At 43.8% G+C, this 18,892-nt stretch overlaps 1 protein-coding gene across 1 annotated transcript in view; it reads right to left on the bottom strand.

Annotated features, from left to right (window-relative positions):
- Nucleotides 1-4,439: 4,439 nt before the first annotated feature.
- LOC307149057 (B-cell receptor CD22-like) overlaps nucleotides 4,440-18,892 on the bottom strand; it is a 34,946-nt gene continuing 20,493 nt past the window's right edge. Inside the window, exons 11-18 of the mRNA XM_079855090.1 lie at nucleotides 17,258-17,512; nucleotides 16,821-17,075; nucleotides 16,109-16,363; nucleotides 15,759-16,001; nucleotides 15,582-15,675; nucleotides 5,494-5,539; nucleotides 4,764-5,020; nucleotides 4,440-4,650 (exon numbers count right to left, since the gene is read on the bottom strand). Coding sequence (XP_079711216.1) covers nucleotides 4,593-4,650; nucleotides 4,764-5,020; nucleotides 5,494-5,539; nucleotides 15,582-15,675; nucleotides 15,759-16,001; nucleotides 16,109-16,363; nucleotides 16,821-17,075; nucleotides 17,258-17,512 — 1,463 coding nt within the window. The 3' untranslated portion in view covers nucleotides 4,440-4,592. The remainder of the gene's footprint in view (nucleotides 4,651-4,763; nucleotides 5,021-5,493; nucleotides 5,540-15,581; nucleotides 15,676-15,758; nucleotides 16,002-16,108; nucleotides 16,364-16,820; nucleotides 17,076-17,257; nucleotides 17,513-18,892) is intronic.

Genomic DNA, 18,892 nt, shown 5'->3' on the forward strand with positions numbered 1-18,892 from the left:
TTCACGTCACGTCTGCCGATCCAGAGACTGTTCACGTCACGTCTGCCGATCCAGAGACTGTTCACGTCACGCGTGCCGAGCCTGCACTTCACGCCAGTCCAGCCGAGCCAGCACTTCACGCCAGTCCAGCCGAGCCTGGGACTGAGAGCGTCATGCCCACGGAGCCTGAGCAGGAGTCTGTGAGCGTCATGCCCGCCGACCCAGAGTTTCACAAGATGCTGGTCCCGTCCAGCCCAGAGTTTCACAAGATGCTGGTCCCGTCCAGCCCAGAGTTTCACAAGATGCTGGTTCCGTCCAGCCCAGAGTGTCCGGACAAAATGTCACGGTGTGGGTTTAGTCTTGTCTGTCACGTGATTCCCTGTTTGTCATGTGATCCTGCCATGTGTCTTGTCGTTTTGTTAATTGTTTGCTCATTGTCTACAGGTGTTCCTTGTCTTGTTTATTAGTCTCCCCAGGTGTCTCGGATTTACCACGCCCCCTTGTTATCTTGTTTAGCTTGTCTGCTTGTGTATTTATACCAACTATGTTACTGTGTGGTGTGTTCATTGAAGTTGTTTGCTGTTCTTTGTAACTGCTTCTGAGTTCCTTGTTCTGAGTTCTGTTGTTCGCCCTGTTTGTTTTCATTAAATTTAGTACTTGCATTTGGATTCTCTCCGCTTTATTCCTGCCTCATCGTCACAGCAGCACAATCACGAACATAAATGTAGAACTTTAAAGGTGATTTTCTCATTTTGTAATTTTTTTTTGCACCCTCAGATTCCAGATTTTCTAATAGTTGTTTCTCGACCAAATATTGTATTTCAAATATTTATTCAGCTTTCAGATGATGAATAAATCTCAATTTCAAAAAATTTACCCATGTGACTGGTTTTGTGGTCCAGGGTCACATATCGTCAATAAAACAGCTTTACTGTATTGTGTATCTTTTCTTTAATTAATTTCCTCATTATAAATGTACAATCTCTTATTTTCACTAGCCTGTCAAGACAGATTATTTGTAATGCTGCATTGCATCATATTGACTAGTCCCACACACCGTAAAATCTGATTGGTTTCTCTACTTTGGGAAAATGTTCTGTTTGGAAGAGCAATTACACAAAAACAAAATATTCTTACTTAATCTTTTTTTGTTAACAAAATTTTATATAGCCTACATAAATGTAAATTTTCAGGTCAGAAACCACTTTTCTATGTTTTGCTTACTGAAGTACAATGTAAGATATTTGTAATTTGTAGTGATTACAATTTATCTCAAATGAATTATTAATTAATTTATAGGGAATTCAAAAGAGTCACTTATTACAACCGAGCAAATGACTCGTTCGCGGTTCATTTGAACTGGCTGTAACTATCAACTCTGCAACGGATATAGATATCCGAACTATAGTGAAACACTATATAGTTAGCAAGGTAACTTAGATCAGAAGTTTAAGACATTAAATTTGTAAGCACAATAACACAAGTAATATTTCTCTTTAAAATACAAACAAGACTTTATTGATTATTCTAACACATACAACTAATATCTAACACAGACACACACATTCATACGCATTGCAGAAAGAAAGAGAGTAAGGAAAGATTAAGTTTTAAGAGTGAGTTTAAGAGTGAGATGATGTAATCCCAAGTTTCTATGCACTTATAAGACACAACCTGAATGAACCATCAATCATTAGTTTAACCCTTTTATCGTTTCCTAGGTTATTAAATCTGTATCAAATACACCAGTTCAGCTTAAGAGTCTGGAGGCAGTACTTGCTTGTCTTTGCTTTTGGGGATTCCCTTTTGTTGCGTGTAAGGGGTTTTCCCGGTCCGTTCCTTGGCCGGTCTCCTCGTGCCTGATGTCTGGGGCGGCCAATCACGTGTTGTGCTGGCGGATGAATTGAAAGTCTTTGTTTGAAGCTGGGTTTGCAGAAGAAACGTGGCTCGAAATCTTGTCGCAAAACTTAACTTAGAACCGAGACTCACAACGGAAAAGAAAGGAAACTAAGAAAAGAAAGGAAATTGAGAGGAGTAGATGATGGCTTGAATGAAGCTGTTTAACCCATGTTATTCAGATCTTGATTTGGGTTATTTCGTCTGTGCGTTTAGATGGTTCCTAGTCTGAGAGAGCAGAGAGAGCAGAGAGAGAGCTTTGTTTCTGTCTAAGATTTTTAAACTCAAAGTTTGTCCCCCCTCCTGAAGAGATCGGACCAATTAGACACTGGCTTTGTTTTCAAAGTCATAAATCATGCGTTATCTGGGATCTCCTTACTAGCAGAGAGAACAGAGGCTACAGTTTAGACATTATTACTATTATAAGAATACGAACATTTTACACAGACTTCAATCAAGTCATCTTTTGAATCATGAGCATACGATCATATTGATATGAAACACAACACACTTTCATTCCAACATCTAACAGTTATAACAATTAAATTAATTATATGGGATTAAAGTATATTAAATGGACACATGTATTGTAGAAACACCTAGAATGATGTATGATGTTTTAAGTCCATTGAAAATTGTTCTTGAATGAGTTTTACGTATACTGTAGGAAGAATCTCAGTTTTCTGGTTTAGAGAGAGAAAGAACTCTGTTTGTTCGTTCAGAGGTCCTTAAGGAGGAGGGGGTCTGGAATGTTGTGGGCTCGAGCAGCTTCTGCTGTTATCTTGATCGGGCTGAATTGTGCTATCTCTGAGCCAATCATTCTTTTCCAAGCTATCTCACATTGACCAGTTCTTCCTTTAGTTGGGCTCATCTTCTTTGAAGCTTGCATGGCCATAAAGTTCTTAGCTGGGGGTTTTCGTTGGTCAGCGGAGACTGGCTGGCTGGAGCCTTCTTTTATGGCTCTGGGGTTGGTGATTTGGTGTCTGGAATGTTCAGTTCTGTGAGAAATTATGTTTGAACAATTCACCGGGAAGATTCATTTGTGTTTGTTTCACACTCAATCCTACAACAACATTACTTTGAGACAATCTCTGACTCCTGTAACAAGAAGACTTTAAACACAATTGACTAATTGATCTTGACTAAACTCACTAATCTTTTCCTTTATGTAACCTTTTCTGATTTGTTAGGCCTGTCTTGTCTTTTTTTTTCCCCCTTTCGATTATTTGTTCTACATTTTTTTTCCAGAAGGGTCTTTCCATGAATTAGTCAACTGTACATGTTATGGTCACTTCGAGGAAGCGCTTTTGCCGTCCGTTTATGATCACGTGATACAGGATTAATTTTGAAAACTGAGGTAATTTACTGACGTTACTGGGATAAAACCTATTTAAACAAAATGGGAAATGTTACTTACAAATGTATCTGTTTTTCCACACACCACACAAAGAAACAGTGCATAAACTGAAATAAGATTGAATTTAAGACACAATAAGTAATATTTGATGCCAAATATTTTATTTATCAGAAATCTTAACAGAAGAATGAACTTCGATATGATTATGTCATGGCAACCCCGTTTCAAACACTATCCCTTTTAGTTTCTACAACAGTAATATAATAATTAATTTGTGTTGTTTTTTTTATCGCAAGGGAAGTTGTTTTTATGTTAATTTGAACATATTATTCACATATTACACATATTTCCCTCCATCTGGGGTATTTGGTCTCTGAAACCTTATTTACATTTTATTACCATTATCCACAAAGCACAAATATAAACATTTTACTTTTTTCTTCGCTGTCTGCTTGAGATCTGAAACAGACTCTGTCGATCCTGACTAGAGAGAAGAAAGGAGGAGGGTAAAGTAATTGGATCAATGCCAATGTAATCTGAGACATTGTTTATGTCAAATAACAATAATTGACAAGTCAACCATTAGAGGTCCTACCAGTGCTGTGAATCCAGTAGACATTACAGACTTAAATATCTTGAAGGTTTATTGAAGCACTGGTCCTAGTTGTAAAAACAGAGTAAAACAGAGTAAAACAGGCAGAGGAAACTCTTTATAAAATACTTTAATACATAAAATGAAATACTTTTGCATTTGAATATTATATTAGAATATTATAAGTTGTGCAGATATCACTTGTCTGATTTCTAATCTTACACCCCAATCTGAAGAGCAGAAAATACTGAATAACAACAAACTCTATACTAACAGATTAAACTCAAACAAACTTCAAACTTAAAAAAAAAAAAAAACTTAAAAAAAAAAAAAAAAAAAAAATATATATATATATATATATATATATATATATATATATATACATACACACACACATATATGTATATATATCTATATCTATATATATATATATATATATATATATATATATATATATATATATATATATATATATATATATATATATATATATATATATATATATATATAATTACACACACAAAATGAAACAAATAAGAAACAGACTTTACATCAGTCCAGCACACAGTTACTGTCGTTATCTCACAAAGAGTCAAAGAGAACAAATGAGTCTTAATGTGGGTGATGAACATGTTTATATTGGTTGAAGTCTGAACAGATGAAAATAAATTATATTTGAAAGGTAAATTATTCCACAAATATACAATCATGCACCAATCGTTCATTAAACGATTGAACACAGGCTTTGTGTTCGCTGGTCTCTATCACTCATTTGACGCTGCTGTAGATCACTGATGAATCTTCCACAATCTGAACAGTTGATCGCCTAAACAATCAAAACAAACAGGAGCACAACAATATTATAGCCCAGATTATATGATCTGTGGTTGTTAAGATAGTACTGGTTAAGTTGGTGATGGTTAAGTTGTTTTTTCTCACCTCACTGCAGCATCAGGCTGATGAACTCTTATATCATCATATAGACATTCATTCTCCTCTGCTCTCTCCGTCTCTGGCTTTCTGTGATGTTGGACAGTTGCGTACAGGATCTCCTCAGTATCTCTATATTCAGGAGTTTTTCCTCTGAAACTTCTGGGTTTCACACTGGCATACAGAGCGTCATTGGCTGAATCCGGTTCAGAAAGAGGCTTATCATGGACTGAAACGTTCTGTGACGCATCAGAATAGAGATCATTCTGAAATACAAGAACATTTGTAATTATTATTAAGACATATAAATCAATTTTATCTGAAGATTCTCAGTCTAGAGCAGTTTGCCTCAAACTTTTCAGATTAAGTATCAGGTTATAGATCAAATCAATGTAGTGATGTAAAATACAGGTATATTTCATTGATTCACACATGGAGTGGAGAAGAATAGGGCAGAATGAGTAAATGAAGTGACACACTATGTGTTAATGATTACGCAATTAGACCAACAAACCTATATTAAAACAGTCAATATATAAGTATTCAAATAAACCATGGAAAAATTAGTTAAATGTTTTATTCAGTTTTATTATTTTTTTTTTTTTCTGGATTGTGTTGATAAAGTCTTTGATAATGTTAGTTTCTCATCAGTTTGTACAGTTACAGTCTGAGACACAGATAACGGCTGATCGACTGATTTTCTGCTTCTGTAAAGTCGTGTTGTGTTTGGATGATTTACCTCTTTCACTGTGTGATCTTCAGCTTTAACATTCCTTTGTTTCTTCCTGCTATAATCACAGACATTAACAGCATATGGACGAATGTATTAAATTAGGGATCGTTCGGTATTTATGGAAGGGGCCACCGGAGGAAAATAGGGGAGGGTCATGTCTTTTTATTCTTTGTTGAGGGGAGGGTCATTCAACTTTTTTTAGTCTAGGGGGAGGGTCACCCAACTTTTATATACATGAAAACAGCAACATTTCAAAGTGGCTTGTTTGGTGATATTTTTTTTCCATTTAGCTCCATGTTGATCTCGCGTTATCAGCCCCCCTTCGATATCAGATGGGTCTGACCCAACAAAAATCCAGTTTGGCGCTGTTTGACAGTGCGCGCGCACTTCAGTTCGCGCTTAGAAAAAATGCATCATGTCAGAACAGAACGCCAATGAAATGTTTACCCGGCAAAGCTTTAAAGCACAAGCAAATAATGAACTTTTGTGATTGCGAATAAGTGCACAGTGTCCTGTGAGTGTAACTCTACCACTGCATTAACATGTGATGTGAATGTACGTCGAGTTTTACAGTATTGGGACTGAGGCGCCAGAACGTCTCGGTTACATATGGTAACCCTCGTTCCCTGAGGGAGGGAACGGAGACGTACGTCGTGGTGAACGACGAATAGGAATCTCGCTAGAGAGGCCAATCTACTTCGAGTGAACTAAAACAAGCCAATGCACATTGGCGTGCAATCATTTGCATCAGCTGTGCAGCCTCGCAGCGCGGGTATTTAACGAGCAGCTGGTGTGATTGCACTTCAGTTTTTTGCTGAGGAGCCAAGCCTGAAAAGCTGGTTGCCCCGGCGGGTAGCGGCAGATGTGACGACGGGACGTACATCTCCGTTCCCTCCCTCAGGGAACGAGGGTTACCATATGTAACCGAGACGTTCCCTATCGTTCGGTCACTACGACGTACGTCGTGGTGAACGACGAATAGGAATCCCTACCAAAGTGCCACAGCTGCTGCACCCCATCCAGCGCCCTGGGCAAGCCTCTACACCTTCTTGCCTGGAGGGACGATAGGAGAGGGCTTGTGGATACCCCAAGAGTATCCACACTGTTGTTCCGTGATAACCCCTACAGTGAGATATTGGATAACACTGGGAAAGCGTGCCCGAACTGAGGGAGGGGAACGCTGCGGGAACCACATTCTTAAGAAGAGTTATGTGGGAAAACACATATGGACTAACCCAAGGGTTGTACTGCATATGAATAATGGGTGACTTAGCCCAAGGGAAAGACACGGGCTTCCGTTAGGAGCAGCCGTGGAAGATATACACATATGGGATCCCTGTAGGGTCACACATATGGGACCCAGCCTAGATCCGGTTCTCAGGGATTCAGCGGATAAAGGCCTGGCACCGGACGCTCCGCCACATCCGGGCCGAGGGTGTTTGGAGGACTCGACAGGTTTTGACTCTGGAGCAATAAGGGTGCACAGTAGGGTGCAGCAAGCCGACAGAGCCGGTACTCTCAGTGCTTCTACCCGTTTAGGGTGAGAACACGGGAGGACACGGGCTCTACACGTAGGCTATAGTATCTAGCGAACGTGTTAGGTGTCGCCCAGCCCGCAGCTCTACAGATATCTGTTAGCGAGGAGCCACGTGCCAGCGCCCAGGAGGATGCAACGCCTCTCGTGGAGTGTGCATGCAACCTGAGTGGGCAGGGCACGCCTTGAGCTTCGTAAGCCAAGGCGATGGCATCCACTATCCAGTGGGCCATCCTCTGCTTGGAGACAGCCTTTCCCTTCTGCTGGCCTCCGTAACAGACAAAGAGCTGGTCTGAGGTCCTGACGCTTTGGGTTCTGTCCACGTACATACGCAGAGCGCGAACGGGACAGAGCAAAGCCAGGGCTGGGTCTGCCTCCTCCAGGGGCAGCGCTTGCAGGTTCACTACCTGATCTCTAAAGGGAGTGGTAGGAACCTTGGGCACATAGCCAGGCCGGGGTCTCAGTACAACATGGTTGCCCGAACTCTAGGCACGACTCGTCGACCGAAAATGCTTGCAGGTCCCCTACCCTCTTGATCGAGGCCAGTGCAATCAGCTGCAAAGTCTGCAAGGAGAGAAGCTTTAAGTCTGCTGACTGCAAAGGCTCAAAGGGAGCATCCTGAAGTGCTCGGAGCACCAGGGAAAGGTCCCAAGAGGGTATGGAGGGGGGACGAGGAGGATTTAATCGTCTCGCCCCCCTAAGGAACCTGACGACCAGGTCGTGCTTTCCAACTGTTTTGCCATCTATGTGGTCATGATAGGCTGAAATAGCAGCAGCATGTACTTTAAGGGTGGAGGGAGACAGCCTTCGCTCCAACCCTTGCTGCAAGAAGGAAAGCACTGACCCAATCGAACATCTTCGGGGGTCCTCTCTGCGGGAGGAACACCACTCGACGAACAGGTTCCACTTCAAGGCGTACGCACGTCTCGTAGACGGCGCTAGCGCGGAAGTGATGGTGTTAAGTACCTCTGGGGGTAAGTCACCTAGAACCTCCGCGTCCCGTCCAGGGACCAGACATGGAGTTTCCAGAGGTCCGGACGCGGGTGCCAAAGGGTGCCCCGTCTCTGAGTCAGAAGATCCTTCCTCAGAGGAATGGGCCAGGGAGGGACTGTCACGAGGAGCATGATCTCTGGGAACCAAGTCCGGGTGGGCCAATAGGGAGCCACCAGAAGGACCTGCTCCTCGTCCTCCCTGACTTTGCACAGTGTCTGTGCAAGTAGGCTCACTGGGGGAATGCATATTTGCGGAGGCCCCGGGGCCAGCTGTGTGCCAGTGCATCCGTGCCGAGTGTTCCCTCGGTCAGGGAGTAAAACAACCGGCAGTGGGAGGTTTCTGAGGAGGCAAACAGGTCTACCTGAGCCTCTCCGAACACTCTCCAGATCAGCTGAACCACCTGGGGGTGGAGTCGCCATTCTCCCGGGAGCACAGCTCGTGATAGCTCGTCGGCCACATGGTTGAGCACACCGGGGACATACATGGCTCGAAGCGACCTCAGATGCTTCTGACTCCAAAGGAGGAGATGGCGGGCGAGTTGCGACATGCGACGGGAGCGTAGACCACCTTGACGGTTGATGTACGCAACGGTCGCAGTGTTGTCCGTACGGACCAGCACGTCTCTGCCCTGTAGCGGCCTTTTCAGGCGGCTCAAAGCGAGACGTACTGCTAGCAACTCGAGGCAGTTGATGTGCCACTGCAGTTGGGGGCCCGTCCACACCCCTGACACTGCATGCCCGTTGTACGTGGCACCCCAGCCGGTGGCAGAGGCATCTGTGAAAACCACAGCATGCCTGGACACCTGTTCCAAGGGGACTCCTGCCCGGAGGAACGAGGGGTCTGACCACGGACTGAAGGTCTGGCGGCACGCCGGTGTGATTGCCACCCGGTGAGTGCCGTGATGCCACGCCCATCTCGGGACTCGGCCGTGAAGCCAGTGCTGAAGCGGTCTCATATGGAGCAGGCCGAGCGGAGTTACCGCCGCAGCCGCTGCCATATGCCCCAGGAGCCTCTGAAAGAATTTCAGTGGGACCGCCGTCCTGCCCTTGAACGTGTTCAAGCAGTTCAGCACCGACTGAGCGCGTTGCTCTGTGAGGCGCGCTGTCTGTGCGACCGAATCCAACTCCATACCGAGATAAGAGATCCTCTGCATGGGGGCGAGTTTGTTCTTCTCCCAGTTGACCTGAAGGCCCAGCTGGCTGAGGTGCCTGAGCACGAGGTCCCTGTGTTCGCATAACTGATCTCGAGAGTGTGCTAGTATGAGCCAGTCATCGAGATAGTTGAGAATGCGAACGCCCTGTTCTCTCATGGGAACAAGGGCCCCCTCCGTGACTTTCGTGAAGACACGGGGAGACAGGGCCAGCCCGAAGGGCAGGACCTTGTACTGATATGCTCGACCCTCGAACGCAAAGCGCAGAAACGGCCTGTGTCGAGGAAGAATCGAGACATGAAAGTACGCGTCCTTCAGGTCGATCGCTGCAAACCAATCTTGGGGACGGATGCATTCAAAAATGCGTTTCTGCGTGAGCATTTTGAACGGTAGCCTGTGAAGGCTCCGATTCAAAACTCGCAGGTCCAAGATCGGTCGTAACCCACCACCTTTCTTGGGCACAATGAAGTAGGGACTGTAGTGCCCTGACCTCATATCGGCTGGAGGGACCGGCTCTATCGCGTCCTTCGCCAGTAGGACTGCGATCTCCGCACGCAAGACATGGGCATCGGCTGCTCTCACTGTAGTGGAGTGGATGGCCCGAAACTTGGGGGGACGCCGGGCGAACTGAATCGCATAGCCGAGCCTGATGGTCCGAATGAGCCAGCGAGACGGACTGGGGAGCACTAGCCAGGCTCACAGAGACCGTACAAGCGGAACCAAAGGGACCGTAGGCGTGCCCGGAGTGGGGCAGCGAGGTGGAACACAGGGGCTCGGCTCGGGAGGCTCTCTCTGGGAGGCGGCCCGTAGCGGAGTCTGAGTGTGCTGCGCAACACTTACCTGGTTCCACGAGGCGGGAGGTGCAGGAGACGACTTGGTTGCGTTCTCGAACTGCACACTGCTGCCTGCTGGCGATAGAAGAGGCGGATGAGAGTGGTGAGGATTCTCTCCCCCCACTGCTCTCCGGGCCCTCTTCGGACCCAGAGACGGAAGAAACTGCTCTTTTATTGAAAATTTGGGTACCGCTGGTTTTGAGGCCAGCGGAGGAAAAAAAAGAAAAGGAAAACAAAGATTTTCCACCCGGCCCTCTTCCGGGGGATGGAGCGATGCAGTCATCGTCTCCTGGAGAGCAGTCCCTGCCATCTCTGGGTCGCCCGTCCTAGGGCCGCTTGCTCCTGGCTTTGCCACCCTTCTTAGCGGGGACCTGGACAGGCGGGGCGGCCCGCCTACGACTGGCTCCACGGCGCCGTTTGGATGGAGGCTGCTGCTGCGGCGCGGGAGCAGGGGCAGACGCAGGAGGCCGCCCTCGGCGACGAGCAGACTGAGGAGCCGCAGACGGAGGGGTGGGAGCAGCAGCTGGCCGCCGCGGCAGGATGTGACGGATGGCCTCAGTCTGCTTTTGTACAGCCGAGAACTGCTGGGCGAAGTTCTCGACCGCGTCGCCGAAGAGGCCGGTCTGGGACACGGGGGAGTTCAGGAACCGGAGCTTATCGGTCTCCCGCATGTCCGCCAGACACAGCCAGAGATGGCGTTCCTGGACCACCATGGTGGACATCGCACGACCCACCGACCGCGCGGTCACCTTCGTCGCACGAAGCGCGAGGTCCGTCGCGATACGAAGTTCCTGAAGAACTTGGGGATCATGACCACCCTCGTGCAGGTTCTTCAGTGCCTTGGCCTGATGAACCTGCAGCAACGCCATGGCGTGCACGGCAGAGGCAGCTTCCCCACAGGCCTTGTAAGCCTTGCCGGTTAAATCCGACGAGTACTTACAGGCCCGTGAAGGGAGACACGGTTCTCCGCGCCAAGTGGAGTTAGGGCACAGTTGCATAGCAACGGCCCGTTCCACTGGCGGGATGCGCGTGTATCCCTTAGCTGCCCCGCCATCAAGGGTGGTGAGGGAGGAGGAGCCACTGGAACGGTTTCTGGCAGTAAAAGGTGCCGTCCACGTCCCCGTAAGCTCCTCATGCACTTCCGGGAAGAAAGGCACTGGGGTGGGTTGCTGAGAACCAGCGCGCGCCACCCCGAGATACCAATCGTCCAACCTCGAGGGTTCGGGACACGGTGGAGGATTCCACACGAGCCCGACCCCGTTGGCGGCCCGGGAAAGCATGACCATCATCTCCGGGTCCGTCTCAGGCACCGTTGACACCCCCGAAGGAGGCAACGGTGCCGAGTCGTCATCCGCAGAGAAGTCTGACCCACCCACCGATGCAGCGATCGACATCTGATCCTCACAGGGAGCCCCAAAGGAGACAACCGGTACACACCGCGAGGATGGTCCAGCTCTCTCCAATGGGGGCTCAACTGGCTGCGGAGCATGAGAGGAGTGAGGGCTCCTAGGGGGTTGGTTCCCCGAAGGAGCCGCGCTCACCGTGATCCTCAGGTCACCCATGTCGCTGCCCGAAGCCACCCTCTGAGGAGGATTGGATCGAGGCAGCGGCACGGGGACTCCGCCCCTTTGCAGGAACGTGAGTCTCGACCGCAGCTCCGCGATGGCCATCTTCCCACAATGGGTACATGACTCATCCACAAACGCTGCCTCAGCGTGTTTAATGCCCAGACACACGAGGCAGCGTTCGTGACCATCCCGCGAACCCAGGTAACGACCGCATCCAGAAACACACAGATAGAAAGTCATTTTTTTCTCTTTTTGAAAAAGACGCTCTCTATCTGTGTAAGCTCTTTTACGGACTGCTCTCACTGGTGCTGAAACACGCAGGGGAACAGTCACTGCGAACACAGACAGGAATGTGCACCTGTCTGTGCGCTGTCTCTCTCTCTCTCGCTGGCAGGTCTTACCAGCTGTAAAAACAGCTTTTGAGCGCTCTGCTGGCGCACCTTACCAGCTGTTATAACAGCTTTTTTTTTTTGCTCAATACCACAAAACAAACAAACAAAAAAAGACAGAAAGAGAAGAGAGAAGAGAGAAGAGAGAAAAAGACTGCTCGCGCTGCCGTGCTGTAACGCCCGCACCGGGAAGGAGAGGTCCAGAAAGGCTCGTTGATTAGTAAATCACTCTCTGTAAGACGCATCGAAGTGCTTGGCTCCGAAGCAAAAAGCTGAAGTGCAATCACACCAGCTGCTCGTTAAATACCCGCGCTGCGAGGCTGCACAGCTGATGCAAATGATTGCACGCCAATGTGCATTGGCTTGTTTTAGTTCACTCGAAGTAGATTGGCCTCTCTAGCGAGATTCCTATTCGTCGTTCACCACGACGTACGTCGTAGTGACCGAACGATAGGGAACTGCAGCTGCGCGCTGTAGCGCGATACCATATTTTAGTTTCCATTCCTATTTTGTTTCCACGATGTGTAAGATGTAGGGCTACCACATCTTTAAATTACTATTAGTCAGAGGTGGGTAGAGTATCCAAAAACTGTACTCAAGTAAAAGTACAAGTACTTATTGAAAAATAAACTCAAAGTAAAAGTAAAAGTAATAATCTTAATAGTTACTTGAGTAAGAGTAAAAAAGTATCCAATGAAAAAACTACTCAAGTAGCGAGTAACTAGTTACTTCGGATCATATAGGCCTATATATATGAAGACTTCATGATGCAAAAGCCTCTGAGTGCCATCTGAAATTTTCTTCTAAAACAATCATTTGTATCAAGCTCGTATATTTAAGTTCAGTAATTTCACTTTAATGACAATTAATAGGTAGGCTACTTTTCATTGCCATTTAAGTGTGAACATAAACATACAAGCTTGATAAAAATGCTCTTTTAGAAGAAAATTTCAGATGGTACTTAGAGGCTTTTGCCTCTGAAGTCGTCATATAAAATGATATTATTTAGATTTTGTTTATTTAAATGACTATTATTATCAGCTATCTTTGCAACAAAAACAGAAGAGAGACGTAAGCATTATGTCTGCCATCTGTATAGCTCGAAAATCATTGCCTGTCCTCTGGTTTGTATAATAGTAACTTATACAACTACATTTGGATTATTAGACAATGTCGAAATAAAGTGAATCTGCAGAGTGTTGCATTCAAAGGTATTTACAGAGAAGAGTTAAAAACTCTTCACATGTGCTCGCGCTCATGAACATCTGAACACAAAAAAAAAAAAAAAAAGTACATCGACGGATCTTCTTCTGACTGTTCTCCAAAATATAATCAAATGTATCTTTCTGCAAGCATGTTTAAACTGGTTAACTGTCTACGGCAGGCAAAGGCATTCGTTTTCAAGTTGAGTTTGCACGCCACTGCGCAACGATACACACAATACCACGGGATGGCGGGTGTTCATAAACTGTGAATGGTAGCTTTATTTAATGTAAATTAATGTATATGTCCAAAAAACGGGTAATGTCATACGTTCTAGTATCGTGGCGTAATAATCTGTTTGGTTGTAAAATGTATTACCTGAGTGAAATGAAATCGAATATATCGTCCTGACTCCTGTGGAATTATTCATTCACAGACAGCTTACGAAGATGTTCAAGTTCAACTAATAAAGATCTTAATCGCTGGCAAAAATATGATGCATTTGAAGATTTGCTCTCACTTGACTGTACTGTAGGTCCACTGCCACTTCATCTAACGCTCTTGATGTGCTTAAATCTTCCTGTTACGACTCCGAGTCCATTGTGAATTGAAATCGCTTCAGATGATTCAGTGCGTGCAGGGAACTGAACAGAATCAGGAACTGAATCATTCAAACTGATTCGCGAACCGATTTAGACAGATCTGCCAACTTGTTTGATGAAGTCTTTGAACAGAATCGACTCAAAAGAGTCATTCATTTGTGAATTGAGCATCGCTCAAGTCCAGAAAAAAGATACAGCGCGCTTGGAATAAACTACGCATTTAACAACACATATTGCATTAAAATAAAGTAACGAAAGGAACGTCGCCCAATGTAACGAAGTAAAAGTACAGTTTTTTCATTAGAAATGTACTCGAGTAAAAGTAATAAGTACCCACATTCAAATCTACTCTTAAAAGTAAAATTTTTCTAAAAAAGTACTCAAGTAAATGTAACGAAGTAAATGTACTTCGTTATTACCCACCTCTGCTATTAGTATTATTTAAGTTAACATAATAAAATATGTAGACCTACACCACAAAAACTAGTTGAGGATAAATTCGTTAAAATTGGGCGATTCCAGTGTTATGGACGTGACATTTGCAGTCAAAACTTGAAATATAAATTCTCAGAAAACGCATTTAATACCAATATGTTGAAACGTCTGAAAGGAGTCAATTCCATTAGAAAAATATTAGTCTACACATGCGTTTTATATTTAATATGAGGGAAATACACGTGACGTGACACAAAAAATCTTTAACTTTTAGGTGGCAAAATATTTTTTAGTAATTCTATAAATTACACTGTGCAAACCAAAAGATATATACCCACCGGATGAATAAAGATCGGCCTCCACAGAACATAAAATATTATTTTTTATTTTATTTTTCGTGTTCGCATTAATGTGAAAAAAAAAAAAAAAAAAAAAAAAAAAACAATGTTACGGGCGTGACAGTTCTCCATTACGGACTTAAAAAATTTCACAGAGACCTCAAACAGAAAGCACAAAGCCTTTCTTTAAAGTGAATTTCGTTTTTTTATTAATTGTATCTTAATTTTAATCAATGTTTCATCTGGATTTAATAACTAAGAAGTAAATATAGTAGCCTAGAAAATAGATAGCCTAATCATGACACGGAGGCGCGGGCGAGTGAACTGGACTCTTGTCTCATAAATGAACCGAAACTCAGCGTAAGGTAGGCTATGCTACTTGCCTCACAGACCTGAGAAATATATAGAAAGCTTGAAATGTCTACTTTTAAACAGAACAATTCAAAACGAAGGAAAACAGACTGCTTTCTGCTATGAAATGTGCATTTCTCTCTGGCACGTTCTGAGAAGATCGCGACGCATCGTCAACTTCATCTTTGCAGTCGACACAGAAAACACTTGTTAAAATCATTACTTTTGCCAGTTCTTTGTGACAGCTTTTAGATGCTTTGTTGGCAGCGCGACCCACATGTTGAATCGTAGGTTTGGTCTATCGTTACAGCCCTAGTAAGATGAGAAAGCAAGAGTTTATGGTTTAAAAACAAAACAAAACAATGGCTATCTGAACATCTTTGCCAAGCGCAAACCAGTACAGAAGTAGGCTAATCAATAAATTATCGGGGAGGGTCATGCCTTTTTTAACAATCATTTTGGAGGGTCATAGAAAAAATTATTGCTGGCGAAGGGAGGGTCATGTCTTTTTTGACAACAGATCTCAAAACTCCTCCGGTGGCCCCTTAAATAAAAAACGAACAGTCCTTTAAGAGAAAATATGAACACTGTTTTACTTGATTACTAAGATTACTAATAATCGAACACATATTAGCCATTTTCTTCTACATCAGACCAAAAGTCAACTTTTACAATCACTGCAGGTTTTTTTAACTCACATTATAAACAGGATGATGATGAAGAAGATGAAGATTAATAATCCTCCAGATGCCGCTGTGATCACAATCACATTCCTACCAGCAACATTATGAACTGAAAGAGAAAGATCATCATGATTAACTCTCCAAACTGATGAATGATGTGAAGATACAGGAGTGTGTTAATAAAAGCTTCACCTGTGACAGTTACAGCGTCTGATCTCTGAGATCCATGTTGATTGTGAGCCTGACAGTAGAAGCGTCCACTCTGTAGTGCACTGAAACTCTGTCCAGATCCAACAGCTGAGGTTTCATTCTCCTTAAACCAGATGAAGTTCAGAGCAGGAGGGTTTGAGTCACTGATGCAGTTCAGAGTCACTGAATCTCCCTCCACTATTACACCAGATCCACTCATCAACACTGAGACGTTCCTGGGTTGGTCTAATAACAATTATCAGATTATTATATTTAAATCGTATTACACATTTTTAAAATGCTAATATGAATTTATCAAAAAAATTGCATATTATGTTTCATCATTAACTCACACATGACGTTTAAAGTCACAGTATCAGAGTATTTCTCTCCATGTTCATTGATGGACTTGCACTTGTATTCTCCACTGTCATTAGAGCTGATCTTTGAGATGTTGTAGATTCTTCCAGATCCTACAATCGTTTCTCCTTTAAACCAGCTGATTTCTGCAGGAGGGTTTGAGTCACTGGTGCAGTTCAGAGTCACTGAATCTCCCTCCACTATTACACCAGATGGACTGATGGACACTGAGACACTCCTGGGTGAGTCTGTTAAGATAAAAAGTGTAAAATGATATGCAGTGAGACAAATCATTGCACAAATAATGTTCCAGAACTGGTTAAAAATAAAGGCAGACTTACACATGATATTCACATTCACAGCAGCAGAAGCCTGAGATCCATGTTTATTTCTAGCAGAGCAATGATAGTCTCCGCTGGCCTCAGACTTAATATTAGTGATGCTGTAGGTTTCACCAGATTGCAAAATATTTATTCTTCCTTTAAACCAGCTGAAGTTCAGGGCAGGAGGGTTTGAGTCACTGATGCAGTTCAGAGTCACTGAATCTCCCTCCACTATTACACCAGATGGACTGATGGACACTGAGACGTTCCTGGGTGGGTCTAACACAGAGAAATATTGATATCATTAACAATCATGTTAAACTTAACATCACAGATGTTTCGAGGATTTAATGTCACAGTTACTGGACCATCATTAACTCACACATGACGTTTAAAGTCACAGCATCAGAGTATTTCTCCCCATGTTTATTGATGGACTTGCACTTGTATTCTCCACTGTCATCAGAGCTGATCTTTGAGATGCTGAAGATTCTTCCAGATCCTACAATCGTTCCTCCTTTAATCCATCTGATTTCTGCAGGAGGGTTTGAGTCACTGATGCAGTTCAGAGTCACTGAATCTCCCTCCACTATTACACCAGATGGACTGATGGACACTGAGACACTCCTGGGTGGGTCTAACAGAAAAAAAAAAAAAAAAAAAAAAACTTTAACAATCAAATTAAATTTAACATCACACTTATGAATCACCCTCCATTATTTCACCTGATGGACTGATGCAATCACAGGATTTATTGGATAGGAGGATCTGTGTCAAGTAGAAGGTATGAAAAATGAAAATATGATTCATAAAACTCACACATGACGTTTAAAGTCACAGTATCAGAGTATTTCTCTCCATGTTCATTGATGGACTTGCACTTGTATTCTCCACTGTCATCAGAGCTGATCTTTGAGATGTTGAAGATTCTTCCAGATCCTACAATCGTTCCTCCTTTAATCCAGCTGATTTCTGCAGGAGGGTTTGAGTCACTGATGCAGTTCAGAGTCACTGAATCTCCCTCCATTATTACACCAGATGGACTGATGGACACTGAGACGCTCCTGGGAGGATCTAACACAGAGAAATATTGATATCATTAACAATCATATTAAACTTGACATCACAGATATTTTGAGGATTTAATGTCACAGTTACTGAACCATCATTAACTCACACATGACGTTTAAAGTCACATTATCAGAGTATTTCTCTCCATGTTCATTGATGGACTTGCACTTGTATTCTCCACTGTCATCAGAGCTGATCTTTGAGATGTTGAAGATTCTTCCAGATCCTACAATCGTTCCTCCTTTAATCCAGCTGATTTCTGCAGGAGGGTTTGAGTCACTGATGCAGTTCAGAGTCACTGAATCTCCCTCCACTATTACACCAGATGGACTGATGGACACTGAGACGCTCCTGGGTGAGTCTAACACAGAGAAATATTCATATCATTAACAATCATATTAAACTTGACATCACAGATGTTTAGAGGATTTAATGTCACAGTTACTGAACTATCATTAACTCACACATGACGTTTAAAGTCACATTATCAGAGTATTTCTCTCCATGTTCATTGATGGACTTGCACTTGTATTCTCCACTGTCATCAGAGCTGATCTTTGAGATGCTGTAGATTCTTCCAGATCCTACAATCGTTCCTCCTTTAATCCAGCTGATTTCTGCAGGAGGGTTTGAGTCACTGATGCAGTTCAGAGTCACTGAATCTCCCTCCACTATTACACCAGATGGTCTGATGGACACTGAGACGCTCCTGGGAGGATCTAACACAGAGAAATATTGATATCATTAACAATCATATTAAACTTAATATCACAGACGATGTTTCGAGGATTTAATGTCACAGTTACTGGACCATCATTTACTCACACATGACGTTTAAAGTCACAGCATCAGAGTATTTCTCTCCATGTTCATTGATGGACTTGCACTTGTATTCTCCACTGTCATCAGAGCTGATCTTTGAGATGTTGTAGATTCTTCCAGATCCTACAATCGTTCCTCCTTTAATCCAGCTGATTTCTGCAGGAGGGTTTGAGTCACTGATGCAGTTCAGAGTCACTGAATCTCCCTCCACTATTACACCAGATGGACTGATGGACACTGAGACACTCCTGGGTGGGTCTAACAGAAAAAAAAAAAAAAAAAAAAAAAACTTTAACAATCAAATTAAATTTAACATCACACTTATGAATCACCCTCCATTATTTCACCTGATGGACTGATGCAATCACAGGATTTATTGGATAGGAGGATCTGTGTCAAGTAGAAGGTATGAAAAATGAAAATATGATTCATAAAACTCACACATGACGTTTAAAGTCACAGTATCAGAGTATTTCTCTCCATGTTCATTGATGGACTTGCACTTGTATTCTCCACTGTCATCAGAGCTGATCTTTGAGATGTTGAAGATTCTTCCAGATC

Source organism: Squalius cephalus (genome assembly GCF_949319135.1).
Source record: "Squalius cephalus genome assembly, chromosome: 2".
In the NCBI taxonomy this organism is placed as follows: Eukaryota; Metazoa; Chordata; class Actinopteri; order Cypriniformes; family Leuciscidae; genus Squalius; species Squalius cephalus.